Below are 16,045 nucleotides of genomic sequence, written 5' to 3'. Positions count from 1 at the left end.
TAGGGAATAGTCCAAATTCAATTTGAAAATGATTTGAAAATTCAAATATCTAAATTTATCATGTACTGTGTCTTTAAAAATTCGACTTTGACCATTCGACGAATTGCTGTTTTAGCATATGGGGACCTCCTAGAACCTATTTGGAGTCAATTGGTAGATTTTCTGCATTCTCTTGCATTCTTGGCCTGCCCTGACTGGCGAAAAAAATTGCACAAACTGCTTGTCCTGCGGAAGCAACTTTTTAGTTTCCCCAAGTTTTAAAACAAGAACTTCAAATTCTTTACCAAAGAGAAAGGGACCTTCAAAGGACATTGCACAAAGATTATTCTTTGAAGCAAGGTCTGCCGCCAAATGGTTGAACCATAGAGCCCGCCTATCAGCAACTGACAGATCTGAAGATCTGGCTGACATCCTAATACTCTCAACTGAGGCATCACAGAAGTAATCTCTAGCCATCTTAATGATCTCCGGCGAGGACTTCATGTCTTCTCGTGACACCCCATCCTCCATGTCTTGATCCAACTGAGTGAGCCAGAGCCTAATGGATCAGGCACAGGCAGTTGCAACATCTGTCCTGAAAGCTGCTGCCACTGATTCAAAGAGTCTTTTCAAGGCTGTGTCCACTTTATGATCCATGGGATTTCTAAAGGTGGCCCCATCCTCCACCGGAATGGTTGTTTTTTTGGCCAACCGAGCCACCTCTACATCTACTTTAGGAGGATGATCCCAGGCAGCCAATGTTTTATCATCAAATGGAAACAAAGCCTTCAGCTTCCTAGGCAGTGCAAGTCTCCTCTCTGGCTTTGACCACTCCTTAGTAATAATACTTGATATCACCTCATGCATTGGAAAGAACCTAGGAGATTTCTTCCTACTCAGAAAGATCAAGTCTTGTTTGGTGCGAGGTTTATCTTCATCTCTATGATCCATTGAAGCTCTGACAGCTTTAATAAAGTGATCCATATTAACTACAGAAAATATGTATGTATCCTCTCTCACTTCCTCATCCAAGGAATCAAGCAACACTTCATGGTAATCCGACGCCTCCTGGTGGACAGCGGAGGAAGAACTGCCTTGAGGCTGAGACTGAGAAGAGGTCTTAACTGCATCAAAGGTTTGTTGCATACTTGACTTAAACCAGGACATGAAATCTGACACTGATTCAGGCACTCCAGTCTGAAAATTCTCTGCAAAGCAATCAGCACAAATCCGTAATCCTGAGGAAGCCTGGATTTACATAAGGCACATCGCCTGAAACTTTCTCTGTCATCTCTGTCTTCAGAGCGGGCAGACATGGCTTCAAAAAATAAAGGGTTAATTAATTTCAGTCAATAGATCGATAGGATTCATACCAGATTAAACTTACCAGAACCGACAAGCAACCAGCAGAATCCGCACTGTAAGGGAGGCCGCCACGCCACCCAGCAATCTATCATTTAAATATACAGCCGGAGGTCACGTGACCTTCCAACATGGAGCGAAACCCGGAAGTGCAGGATCAGGAGCACACTGCTACTGATAATAATGTGTATTTAACAGTTAAACAGTTTATTTAACAGTTCAAATGAAGAGTTATGATTTTATATTATTTATTCTAGATTTGATTTAATGCTTTATGTACTTTAAAGGTTTGATTGAAATTACACAGGGGAATGTATAATAATAATAATAATAATAAAATATAATCATATAAAACACGAAATTAATTTGGATTTTAGTAAATAATCTCCTTAATATGTAACGAATATGTAATAAGGCTCACAACTACTAACTGCCATTGTTAATTTGGACACTCAGATTTTTACATTTGCTTTTAAACAATTTTTAAATTTAAGGTTTACCCAAATTGCCTAGGGATGTACTTAATCCATATATGTTGGATTTGTCAAATAAGGAATCCTCCACAAAATCAGAACACTGAACCAAATTCAAATCCTAATTTGCATATTTACATTTGAGAGAAGTTTTCAAAAATGCATTATCAACAACAAAAATTGTTCAGATCCAAAACATAACAACCATGTGTCGCCAGACACAAATTTGCGGCGAATTTCCGCGTTTTGCCACAAGCAAATGAATTTGCAATACTGCATTGACAATTCGCCGGCAAAGAATGCGGCGCAGCAAAAAAAACAATTGATGAGCGTCAGAATAGGCGCGTGCATAAAAATTCTTGTGCTTCAGATGCCTATTGACTTTAATGCATTTGGACCAAATAGTCGTTCACATAAAAATTTACTTCAATGTGTTTTGTGAATTTTTTGCCGATTAAAAAAATTCCCGGAACAATATAAAACTATGGGTTAATACCATCTGCTCATTATTAATGGGACAATTTTGGAAAACAACAGCAATTAATCCTGTTAACGATCAAGCAACTATTAATTACAGAGAGTTTTGGGACTCTGGGACATTCTCTCGAGGGTTCAGCAATGTTAATAAAACCAACTGAATGCAGGAACTGCATAACTATAATCTGCTTGGAATGATGTATCACTACACACTGGATTCAGGTAAGAAAATCTAATAACCCCATAGAGACATTGGTTTAAATACAATGTTATCATGTTGGAGCATTTTTAATGCTCTCAGACACCATCTGTCCTTCTGGGTGAAGCTGAGAATAGTCTGACTGTTTCCAATTCCTTATTATTTATATAGCAATTTATATGAAATGCAACCAACCTTGCTCAAGATAAAGTTTCTGCGCAAAAGGTCATAAAAGGAAACTTTCACCCCCAAATTTGCCTGTTTGAAATGTGTCACTAAACTCGAAACAGGAAATATATTAATTTTCCAAGTAATTTCTGCTATGGAGTCGTTACCTTTTCCTTAATTAGTGGTTTTATCTATTATTCTGCTGATTACTCTTAAAAGAATTCTGCAGCAACATAAAGGGGCAGACTTTCGATTTCAATTTTGAGTTGTCGCAGTGATTCATTTTTTTGCCAACACTTTTTTGAGAAGCATCAATTGGCAATCTTGAAAAAAAATGAAAATGTTACCACCTAAAGCACCCAATCTTTTTTTTACCTGTGAGCCACATTCAACTGAAAAAAAGAGTTGGGGAGCAACACAAGCATGAAAATAGTTCCAGGGAATGCCAAATATGGGCTGTAATTGGCTTTTTGGTAGCCCCTATAAAGAAATGGGAGCCTACAAGAGGTTCTGTTTGGCAGTACATCTAGTTTTATGTAACTAAAACTTGCCTCCAAGCCTGGAATTCAAAAATAAGCAGCTGCTTTGAGGCCACTGAGAGCAACATCCAAGGGGTTGGTGAGTAACATGTTGCTTGAGAGCCACTGGTTGGGGATCACTCACCTAAAGTTTCTCAATGTATCACATACGTAAGTCAATGGGAAGTGTATTTTCAGCATGCGAGTAGGTTGTTCATTTTTCTGTTTTTACACATAAAATTATGAGGAAAGTTGTATTTTGCTCACTTTTTCTTATAAAGAAAATAGTTACATAGTTAAGTTAGTTTGAACAAGTCCATCAAGTTCAAACCCTCTAAATGAACCCCAGTGCACATATATACCCACACTTGTACCAACCTATCTATACATTATAGAGGTAGAGTTAGAGGGGCACTCACTTGTTTTCCAATCTCCTTTATTCCGGGTGCACGTCCCACAGTGTCCCTCCACACTGGAACCACTAGTCACACAGCAAAAGGGCAGCACTCCGTGTTTGAGTAAAATTGCCTTTATTTCCACAAGCAGGGCAACATATGCAGCAACGTTTCGAGCCTAGCACGGCTCTTTGTCAAGCTAACAAAGAGCCGTGCTAGGCTCGAAACGTTGCTGCATATGTTGCCCTGCTTGTGGAAATAAAGGCAATTTTACTCAAACACGGAGTGCTGCCCTTTTGCTGTGTGACCAACCTATCTATACACTCACCAATGCCTATAGTAACTAACTGTAGACCTTAAAATCTACAGTCTGAAAGGGGGCACTGGTTCTTTGTTCTTCTCCATGTGACTTCCAACTATCTGTCTATAATGTCCTCTAATGTGCCTTATGGGATAATGTGCTTACAAGCCCCAAGCTCTGAAATTTGGGAGTTTCAAACTCCCAAGTTTAGCTGGAGGCTCCCTCTTCCTACCATTAGTAGTAAACAAAAAATCATCCACTTACCGAACATCTCTTCTCTTGCCTCTAAATATGTTCTTGCCTGGTCTTTGTGATCTAATGCCTCCACACATCCACATACTACTCCCATTTCCATGGAACTTCCCTTGTTGTACATACCAACAACATCTCCAGGGAACTTTTCTTTTTGTCCATGCCCCAGCCACCTCCATGGGACTTCTCTTGCTGTATCTAGTCACACTAGCCACCACAGCAGCTCCCAAACTTTTTACAAGTCATCGATATCTTACCTGTGTATGAAATATTATTATTATTATTAACATGTATTTGTAGAGCCCCAACATATTGCGCAGTGCTGTAAAATGAATGTGCTTATACAAAGAAATCACATGATTTACATACATATAACATACAGAGTTACATACATTACAACCAGTACTGGTACAAAGATCTTATAATCTAATGGGGACGGGAATGAGACATTGGGAGGCACTCCCATAAACTCCCATGGACTCGAAATTCAACCAATCAAAGTTAATTATAAAAATCAAATATTTAAAAAAAATGTAAAAACTTAATTTGACTTAATTTTTTTTCTCTTAAAAAAACTCAAATGTCTGTATGGCTGCAAACAACTCAAAATTGATACCTCAACATCTCCCATTGACTAAAACAGCAATTCAGCAGGTTTTAGGTGGCGAAGAGTCAAATTTGAGTTCTTAAAGGGCCAGAGAATGATAAATCTCAAAAATCAAATTCGATTTTATTGAAAAACTCTAATCTAAATTTGAATAAATCCCTAGTTGAATTTGACAGTTTTGACCAAATTCGAAATTTCAATTCGACCCTTGATAAATCTGGCCCAGGGTGTGTGAGTGGGCAAGTTCATAAATAAACAGGTGAGAGATGTAGAATATGGTATTGAATTTGGTAGCCAACAGAGTGAGGGTAGGCTTCTCTAAATAAGTGTTTTTTAAGAGACCTTTTGAAAGCAGAAAGGTTGGGAGAAAGTCGGACAGAATTCCAGAGGAGGGGTGCAGGCCTTGCAAAGTCTTGAATACGAGAATGTGAGGAGATAATATGAGAAGAGTTGAGGAGCAGGTCAGTAGAGTAGTAAATTGGGTATATTACCAGATTACTACCAGATTGGGAATATTACCAGATTACTTAACTACCCCCCTTAAAGTTTTCCTGCTAAATCTGTAAAAGAGTGAATGGCAAATCTGCATGAGTTTTTCAGTACTAATATTGTTTGGGGTTGCATAACGCATATGGTATAACATGTATAACACAAATCTAACCTGATTTCATTTAAAAGGGTTTGGGTCTATGTACTTATGGTTTATAAATGATTATGGAATAATCCAGTGAATTCATAAAGGTTTCTTTATTTCTGGCAGGCAATGCAACAAAGAAATCAGACAATGATCACAGAATTTTTCTTATTTGGATTTGGAAACCTTCAGAGTTATAAAAATCTATTTTTTGCCATGTGTCTGCTCGTCTACATCATGGTGCTTACAGGAAATGTTCTTGTCATCATCTTGGTGGCAGACAATCAAAGCCTTCATTTGCCCATGTATTTCTTCCTCAGCCAACTGTCTTTGACTGAAATCATTTTCACTACAAATATTGTGCCCAATATGCTCAGGCTGATATTGGGAGGTGGAGGGACCATGTCTGTGATTGGATGTATCACCCAGTTCTACCTTCTTTGCGTCCCTTCTATTAATGAGTGTTTGCTTTTGGCTGCCATGTCCTACGATCGTCATGTCGCCATTTGTAATCCATTGCGTTATACTTCTATTATGACTCTCAATGTGCAGCTATTGATTGTCTTCCTTTGCTGGTTCTCAGGATTCATGATGTCTCTTCTCATCTTTGTTTTTGTATATAAGTTAGAATTCTGCAGTTCCAACATCATCAACCATTTCTACTGTGATATTGCTCCTCTCCTAGAATTGTCCTGTTCAGACACCTTCTCTGTAGAACTGGTCACCTCTGTGGCTTCTATGCTCGTTGTCCTTTCGCCATTTCTGTTCATTATCATTGCTTACATCTCAGTCTTCCTCACCATCCTCAAGATCCCCTCAAGCTGTGGGAGGCAGAAAGCGTTCTCTACTTGCAGTTCCCACCTGGCTGTTGTGTGTATGTATTATGGTACGCTGATAACTATTTATATATATCCACCTGCAAATCATTCACTGAATGCTAATAAGGCTCTTTCCTTATTGTACACTTTAGTGACCCCATTTTTCAACCCAATTATCTACAGTTTGAGGAATCAAGATATAAGAAGAGCCCTATATAAATCTTTTCAGAAATTGAGTCAAAGACTGGTGTTTAAATAATATTCAACAGATTATTATTCATAAAGTCTAACATTAAGGGAGTTATTTATCTAATTTTTTTATTAAAACAAAGTCGACCTGACTCATCTCAGTCATACTACATTATGGACATTTTTGCAAAAACCTTTCCTAAAAGCTCTTTTTTTGCCCTCCATAGTTCTGAGTTAGCAGCCCAAACATAATGTCGATGCAAGAGGACGCCTTAATAGATTTGCTGCTTACAAGTCCCACAGAGATCACCTTGTTATTATCTAGCAGTCCTGGGTGATTACTGTGCAAATTATAAGATAAGGTTGGAGAGCAATGTAAAGATGGAAATGTGGAGAGCATAAGGGTGGCAGATAAAGGGGATCAGTGTAATGGTAGTGGGAGAGAAGGGGAGAATGGAAGAAGAAAAAAAAACAATTGAATGGGGGAAGGCATGAGAGGCAAGAAAGGTGATGTGAATAGGGTGCTGGAGACAGAAGATAAAAAGGGAAGCATAGAAGGAATGGTCAAAATAAGGAAGAGTAATTGTCTATGTTACAAGCTTTAAGTACAGACAAGTAAATGTAGGTGCATCTAAGTTCTGATATTGGACCAGATTCAATCCAGTGAGAAAAACGTATCTCGTGGTTTATCGAATGAAAAATCACGGATGAAATTCAGTTTAAGGAGAACATTTTTTTCTCATAATTCAGTTCCGGTTTTTCCCATATAGTTCAATAGAGTTTTTACATAAAGGGTGAGATAAGGTTTTCAGAATTGAATTGCATCTCAAATTGAATCTTGTACATGAATTTTGATGTAATAACCTTTTTTCTCACTGAATTGGATCTGGCCCATGGTTTCCTAAGAATAATGATTTCACTATTTTCTATGGTCAGAATTATGTCTAAATAAGTTTTATACTCATCTACTTCAAGATATACAGTGTCCAGTGGAGATAAGCCTAAAGCAACTAGGCCTGCAATCTTGGCAACATTTCACCTATAAAATTCTTTTTAGCTTTCCTGAGTAATGTTTGAGTTTTTAATTTTTACGTTGTGGCCTGGATTCTCATGCAGTAAGACCTGTCTCCACTCAAGTTAACGAGAGCCAGAGCCAAAGCCATAGGTGGTTGGTATAGGCTGAAGAGAATGCCTAGACTGGAATCTAGCTACTCCTCAGGGGTTGGGGTTTGCTTTACATGACAATCTTGGAAGGCACCAAAGGGTGTAGCGAAGGGGCAAATGACTGGGAGGAGGGATGACAGGCCAGGGGATTGGTGATGGATGGTTTTAGGCTAGAGGGTTATTGGTGGGAGCAGAAGGGGAGGGCAGTTATATATAGCAGGGAGTGTCTTACCTGCTTCCTTTTCCTCAGGATCCTGGAGCGCTGGTGGAGCTGCTGCCATCAGTGTGTCTGGTTCTCCCAATGGCTGACTCATTAGAGGCACAGGTGAGGGAAAGAGTTAGGCAGCAGGGTTCGGGTTGGGTGAATCAGCTTTTAGCAGAGCTGATTCCCCCTCCTGCCGCAGCCCCGACCGTTCGCAGCAGGACTGCTGCGCGTGTCAATTCAGCGGGTCCATCTAGGCGGTCCCGCCCCCCGTCCAGGCTTAGTCCCAGCCCCCCTAGACGGCGGATCCGGAATGCGGCACGCAAAGCGACCGCTACTTCGGCTGCCCGCCCTGCTAATGCGGCTCTCCCTTCCCAAACCCTAGTAAGTACCGTGCGGCCTCCTGTTACAAGAGCGCGAGCTGCTGCACGTGCAGCAGGGCGCGCTCCTCCTACCACGGCTACTCCGTGTCTGTCACAGACACTGCCTGCTGCTCCTTCTGAGTCCCGCAGCTCCCCTCCTCCCCCTGTTACTGTTTCTCACCACAGGCTGCACGTGTCAGCTAAGTCTCCCCAGCTGCCCGCAGTTCCACCTAAGCACACTGGGGTACATAATAAAAGTATTAATGCACACGTGGCCCCACTTTCTTCCTCTGAGGATAGTTCCCCACCCCATGATTCAGAGTGTTCTGGCTCTGCCATAGGGGGGTTTACACAGGGTCAGCAGCCTTTCCACCACAAAGATGATCTTTTAGCCGCCACTCATAGCACCCCCCATTCACATGCTACTGTAGATAGGCATGGTTCTATGTCTCGGGGAGCTGACCGGTGTATTGGCCATAGCTCCGCTGGTAGATATCAGAACATAGCTGACTCCCCCATTAGGGATACCAGTGGTAGACGAGGTTCACGGGTCCAATCCCCAGTACCCTCCTGTTCTTCGGCTTGGGAGTCGCCACGGTCATACTCCCCCTCCTCTCCCTCAAACGGGAGTTCAGAGGATCGGCAGGGGAAAAAGCGACGCAGAACACATCGGGGTTCCCACCGGCTCCACAGTTCGTGCCGGGATGACACCACATCTCATCAGCGGAGTCATGCTGCTCCTACACTCCTGCCCTCAAGATCTGGTGGGTATGACTGTACGGGGGCATGGGTGGGTACTGGTGAACCTACTAATGACGTTCTTGTTGCGCTTAAACAAATTTTGGGCAAGTTAGTTGCCCATAGCCCTACCCCACAGACTGAACCCCCTTCGGCTGGTACATACAAGGATGTCTATTTTTGTGGGGTTAGCCCGCTGGGCTCTCATTTATCAGCTGAGACCAGGGAAAAAATTTGGAATAATGAGTATATTGATATTTGGTCCCTGATCTCGCCTGATCAAGTGACGGTTGATAAGGAGAGGCGTTTTGACAAAAGCGAGGACAGGAAGCCTAGAGTCGCTAAAACGTTTGGAAATTGGCTGCAAGCCTTTTCGGTGCTTGCGGGGGTTATCGGTCAAAAACATCCCGAAAAGTGCTCTCAACTTTTTGTTTACCAGGATCTTATTTATGGGGCTTACAAAGTGCACGGGGGTTCTGCCTGGTGGAGGTATGACGAGGAATTTAGGAGGAAACTTGCGCTTCATCCGGATCTGGGTTGGGACATGAAAGCTACAGATGTTTGGATTCGGCTTATGATGGCCCAGCGTCCCCCTCCCTTTCTGTCGGGGGCCGCTGGGCACTCACAGGTCAGCTCTGCGGCCCCCAGAAGGCCGGGGGTTTGCTGGTTGTTCAATGAGGGTCATTGCAGATTCTTCGGAACTTGTAAATTTAAACATGAGTGCTCCATTTGTGGGGGAGCCCACTCGGCCGTTAGGTGTTTTAAAAAGGGCAAGCCACTGTCAGCACCTCAACTCCCAGGTAGAACAGAGAACCCCAGTGAACGTGCTAGCAATGTCACCTTGGTTAGATCAGTACCCCAGGAAGCGGGAAGCCGCCCTGCTTAGATAAGTTAAGAAAGGAAGTGGAGTTAGGCAGGATTGCGGGCCCCTTTGGTTCGTTACCTTTTCCCAACTTGAGGGTTTCCCCTTTAGGTGTGGTACCCAAAAAGGAGCCCGGTAAATTTCGTTTAATTCACCACCTATCATACCCTAAAGGCGGATCCGTCAATGATGGCATTAGTAAGGAGGATGCTTCAGTGTCTTATGCCCCCTTTGATCGTGCAATTGCATTGGTCTGTAAGGCAGGTAACGGTGCACTTTTGGCTAAAGCGGACATCGAATCCGCATTCCGGCTCCTGCCGGTCCACAAAGATTGTTTTCATCTTTTGGGTTGTTTCTTTGATGGACATTTTTACTATGACATGTGCCTACCTATGGGTTGTTCAATTTCCTGTTTCTACTTTGAGGTTTTCAGTTCCTTTATAGAGTGGGTTGTCAGTCGCGAGTCAGGCTCTCATTCTTTAACTCACTACCTCGATGATTTCTTGTTTGTAGGCCCACCAGACAGCAGTAGTTGTTCGGACCTCCTAGCCACCTTTCGTTTTGTTGCTCAGCAGTTTGGTGTCCCTCTCGCTGAGGAGAAAACAGAAGGTCCTACTGTGGTTTTGACTTTCCTCGGCATAGAGATCGACACCATTCGGATGGAATTCCGTCTTCCCAGCGATAAGTTGTTTAAGTTGTTAGTGCTAGTCGAGCAGGTACAGGAGGCCTCCAAAGTTACCCTGAAGCAGCTCCAATCGTTGTTAGGACTTTTGGTTTTTGCTTGCAGAATCATGCCCATGGGTAGGGTTTTTTCCCGACGCTTGTCCCTGGCTACGAAAGGTGCGAAATCCCCCCACCATTATATCAGAATCACTCGGCAGTTGAAGGCAGATCTAGGGGTGTGGAAACAATTTTTGCGGGTCTTCAATGGTAGGTCCTGCTGGATGAGCCATGAGGTTCGCAATCACGACTTATCCCTCTTTACGGATGCGGCTGGCTCTATAGGTTTTGGGGCCATCCTCGGCAATCAGTGGTGTTTTGGTGCTTGGCCCGAGTGCTGGGTTGACGCTGGCCTTTGCAAGAATTTGACCTTACTTGAGATTTTCCCTATTGTGGTGGCGGTGGAACTCTGGGGTGACTGCATGTCAAATAAAAAAGTTTGTTTTTGGACTGATAATTTGAGTGTTGTATTTGCGATTAACAACTTGACGTCTTCTTCTTTGCCTGTTTTAGCTATGTTGCGCCACCTGGTCTTGCTTTGCTTGACGCACAATATTTGGTTTCGGGCCAAGCATGTACCAGGGGTTTCCAATTCCGCAGCTGATGCTCTCTCTCGTTCACAGTGGCAGAAATTCCGGGATTTAGTCCCAGAGGCAGAGTCCCACGGACAGGAATGCCCAACTACCTTATGGGAGATAGTGGCGAGCAGCTTATGAACATGGTCCGAACTTCGGTGGCTCCAGCCACTTGGGCGGCGCATGGTAAGGCTTGGGCTGAGTGGTTCTCCTTGTTCCCGGTTACTACCTCCTGGGCACCCGATAACTGTTTTCAGGTGACTGTGGATTACCTTTTACTGCTTCGGGGGCGTGGCCATTCAGTTGCAGTTGCTAAAAAGCGATTGACGGGTTTGGCATTTCTGTTCAAGCTACTGGGGGTTGAGGATGTTACGAAACGTTTTCCCATATTGCAAGCCATGAAAGGTTGGGCCAGAATTTCTGTTAAGAAGGACTCCAGACGACCGGTGTCTTTTCCACTATTGTGCAGGCTGTTAGCTATATTACCCAAAGTTTGTATATCCAGTTACGAGGTTGCTCTTTTCAGAACCGCTTTTGCTTTAGCTTTCTTCGCAGCATTGCGAGTTAGTGAACTGGTCCCGCAAAGCAAATCAAAAGCGGGAGGCCTGTTATCCGGTGATGTGCTCGGCACTTCCTCTTCCATTCGTTTGTGCATCCGGCGCTCTAAGACTGATGTCTTGGGTAAAGGGTGTTGGATCCTATTAACGGCAATTGATGGCCCTGCCTGTCCATGCGCCCTGGTGTCTCAGTTTTCAACGATTAGATCTCTGAGTGACCGTTTTCTTTCACACCTTGATGGCTCCCCGTTGACCCGCTTTCAGTTTGCGGCCATGTTTAAACGTTGCTTGTGTCAGCTTGGTTTCGATCCTAATGAATTTGGAACTCACTCGTTCCGCATAGGTGCAGCAACGGAAGCGAGTCTTTGTGGCCTCAAGGATGAACACATTAAAAAGATTGGTCGCTGGAAATCAGCGTGTTTTACAACTTACGTACGGCCTGACTTACTGACGCTTTAATCTCTTCCAGGGCATCTGCGTGCGACAGTTTGGATGGTTGGCCATTCCTTTATTCGGCGGGCTGAGCAGAGAGCAGCATTTCGTCAAGGAGGAGACACTTTGGGTTTTACTGGGGTGCATTTTCAATGGCGCGGTATTGGAGGTTTGCGGTGGCTGCAGGTCTTACCAGAGGTTGTGGCGATCAGCAGGATTACGCCCCCCCCAGTCATCTTAGTCATTCACGCTGGCGGCAATGATCTCGGCAGTGTACGGGTAGCGGAGCTGTTGTCCCTCACCAGGTCTGATATGGGCAGGTTTCAGGCTTTTTTCTCGGATATGGTTTTGGTTTGGTCCGAAATCGTTCCCCGGCTTTGCTGGAGGGGGGCGAGAGACCCGGGTGCAATTGAGCGAGCCAGGCGTCTTCTTAATTCCCGGATTTCCCGTTTTGTTCGTGACAGGGGGGGTATTGTAGTTCGCCATAGACTGTTGGAAGGTATTGATCAGGGCCTTATGTTGCGTGATGGCGTCCATTTGAATAATATCGGCCTTGACATTTTTCTTTCCGGTTTACAGGATGGTATTGGAGCCGCTCTTATGCGTTTGGGTGGGGGTCGGAGTCCCGTGTAGGTGTACAGGTACTCCTCCGTGGCGGGGTAAAAGTGTCCTTGCCATTGGTTATCCAGACGGTAGTTGGAATGACCTACATGCCCACCGCGGCTGCGGTGGCTGGCATTTGGAAATGAATGGTTGGTAAATTAATGGCAAGTTTTTTCTGTGTACGATTTGAATAAGAATCTGTTTAAATAAAAGCTGTGGCCGACCCTAACCCACTAAAAGGAAGTTTTGCTTCAGTGTTGTTATTTACGATATGGCGTATAGTAGTTAACCGTTAAGTTATCACACATTACCAGGTATACCTCCTCACAGTCTGGAAGGCACCAAAGGGTGTAGCGAAGGGGCAAATGACTGGGAGGAGGGATGACAGGCCAGGGGATTGGTGATGGATGGTTTTAGGCTAGAGGGTTATTGGTGGGAGCAGAAGGGGAGGGCAGTTATATATAGCAGGGAGTGTCTTACCTGCTTCCTTTTCCTCAGGATCCTGGAGCGCTGGTGGAGCTGCCCACCCACCCTCCCGTCATTTACTACTGTCCGTTGTTTCTGCAAGTTTTGTATGTTTATGTCAAAAAAAAAAAAAAAAAAAAAAAACAAATTCTATATATATATTCTATTTTCCAATGTTTGTAATTCCTTGTCACAGCGGGGTAAAAGTGTCCTTGCCATTGGTTATCCAGACGGTAGTTGGAATGACCTACATGCCCACCGCGGCTGCGGTGGCTGGCATTTGGAAATGAATGGTTGGTAAATTAATGGCAAGTTTTTTCTGTGTACGATTTGAATAAGAATCTGTTTAAATAAAAGCTGTGGCCGACCCTAACCCACTAAAAGGAAGTTTTGCTTCAGTGTTGTTATTTACGATATGGCGTATAGTAGTTAACCGTTAAGTTATCACACATTACCAGGTATACCTCCTCACAGTCTCATCTAGGTCTCTCCTAGACAAAAGATAGTGAGGACCATACAGAAAAGGGCTTTCACTGATATAGTGCACTAGATGCACTATATTGAACGTGTCTAATGGCCTTTACAAAAAATGCAATGACCATATTTTCCATTTCAGTAAAATAAAAAAAAGCGAATTAATCTAATGATAATACGCAGTGTTTGGTTATAAAGACTCAAAGACCTGTGCATACCATCCATGGAGATGACAAGGCTAATTAAAGTGTAGAGTTCCGTAATTAAATTCTTATGTTCTTCAAGGGTTCCTGTACTGGCATATATATAAGATAGCTCCAAGAAAGGTTTGAATAGTTTTTTTAGCATGGGAGGAAATAAAGGGTTACTGAAATGAATGCTTTAGTACAAAAGAAAATAAGACGTAACTTTTATTGAGAACTTAAAATACCCATAGCCTAATGTGTAAAATTAAAAGATTAATAGGAAGTGGCATCTTAGGGAACAATGAATATGGGAGCCACAGTAAACAGCACCCAGGGCCGTTGTGCACTGTATTATTGTATTGCCTTACCGGCTTAAACAATCATTGAAATTAGAATGGCTGCATGGAGGTTTAAGCAGAGGTGACCCCAGTAGATTATAGTGCCACAGATAAACACCACCCGGAGCCCGTCCTTACACCGTCCAGAATGTGGCTCTGAAAATGGGTTATGGCGCGTCCGGTGTTGAGCTTAGATCGCTCTTGTAGTAACCAGTCTATTTGGTCCGCGGCTGTTGCAGGTAACTATGCACGATGATCGTCTATCTAAATATTAGACGACCTTGTTTCTCCCGGAGCCCACCCTTCCACCCGTTAAATTTGCACAATCGGATTGAGCCCATGTGGCTCCTGCATCGATTAGTCGGTTGAGGAGGCAGCACCCGATAGTCTGAGCCGGAGATTTCTTAACTGGTGTGTCAACAGCACTAAGTGTACCCTCCACCTTGAGCCCGCCCTTCTATTTGTCCATTGCCCCTTAGTAAACTGAAGTTCCAATACCCTGCCTATTGTAATTAAAAAAAGAGTCTCACTATACTACTTCCTGCTTTTCAGCTCTCTTGGACTCCACTGATTGGTTACCAGGCAGTAACCAATCAGTGACTTAAGGGGGCACATGGATCATAACTGCTGCTTTTGAATCTGAGCTGAATGCTGAGGATCAATTTCAAACTCACTGAACAGTTATGTCCCATGTGGCCTCCCTTAAAGTCACTGACTAACTCCGAGTTAAAGAGCTGAACATCAGGAAGTAGTGTTCTGGCTATTATGTTACACATCCAGTCACTCCAGCCTTTATACATTATATTTTTGGCTAATTAACTATGTTAAATATTTTTTTTTATTTTGCTCAGCCTATTTATTTACCCAGTTTTTATTTTTACACTGAACTGTTTCTTTAAGATGTGGCAATTGCCGATTGATTGATCGGTGTGCCAGTCATTTTAAAGCCCTGTTAATTTTCACCTGGACGGCCCTTTCAAAAACTGTGTTGTCCAGGTGAAAATAGGGCAAGTGGTAACACTTAGCTATTGATGAAAAATATAGCATTCGATCATTACTAGAGTCTCTAGAGTTGGTTAATAATGTGTATTATGTATACTATGATACATACATTGTTACCACAGGTCAATCAGATCCATATACAGAAGTTTCTTGTTACTCATGTTGAGTACTATTGTAGGCCCAACAATTCCTTGTTTTCTTTGTCTGATATTCAAATAAAATGTCCCTTTAAATAATTGATTTGAGAAAGTTCTTCACCTTAGATTATTCTCACCGCAACAATTCAATAAATAGATTAACATACATTAAAGTTGGCTACACTGGGAAGATGATGGTTAGAAAGTGATGCTGTTTTTATCTAATTCCCCGAGTTTCACATATAGGCACTTTCTAGAGCAGATGCTCTCAACAGAGTCAGTGGATCTCCAATGTACCAAGAAGGCTTAAAGTTTTAGCCTCCAGGGGGAAGGACAACCCTGACTTAGCAGACGCCATTCTCCTTCACATCTCATATGCAAATACTTTATGTAGCACAACAAATGAAAAATTCCAATGGGAAATATAGTAAATAAATCATCACATAGTACTCATGTATTATAAGGGATAATGTACCCCCTACTGTAAATGATAAGAATATTCAAAGTCACTGAGGGGTTCCGTGACCATATAAAGGCACAAGGCTACAGGCTGAGTTATACAGGGAACTCTGAGTATCACTCATGTATTATAAGGGATAATGTACCCCCTACTGTAAATGATAAGGATATTAGAAGTCACTGAGGGGTTGTTCTGTGACCATATAAAGGCACAAGGCTGCAGGCTGAGTTATACAGGGAACTCTGAGTATCACTCATGTATTATAAGGAATAATATACCCCCTACTGTAATAGAGAAGGATATTCAAAGTCAATGAGGAGTTCCGTGATCATATAAAGGCACAACACTACAGGTTGAGTTATAGAGGATTTTCAGATTATAGTAAAATCTAGCTGTC

The 16,045-nt window shown here is 42.8% G+C and overlaps 1 protein-coding gene across 1 annotated transcript; it reads left to right on the top strand.

Annotated features, from left to right (window-relative positions):
• The first annotated feature begins 5,515 nt into the window (after positions 1–5,515).
• LOC121401306 (olfactory receptor 10A3-like) lies at positions 5,516–6,442 on the top strand. The gene has a single exon (XM_041585691.1). It carries the CDS (start codon positions 5,516–5,518, stop codon positions 6,440–6,442), a length of 927 nt encoding a protein of 308 aa, XP_041441625.1.
• The last annotated feature ends 9,603 nt before the right edge of the window (positions 6,443–16,045 follow it).

The sequence above is a fragment of the Xenopus laevis genome, chromosome 3L, assembly GCF_017654675.1.
Source record: "Xenopus laevis strain J_2021 chromosome 3L, Xenopus_laevis_v10.1, whole genome shotgun sequence".
NCBI lineage: Eukaryota > Metazoa > Chordata > Amphibia > Anura > Pipidae > Xenopus > Xenopus laevis.
This window is presented reverse-complemented; position numbering and strand designations above follow the sequence as displayed.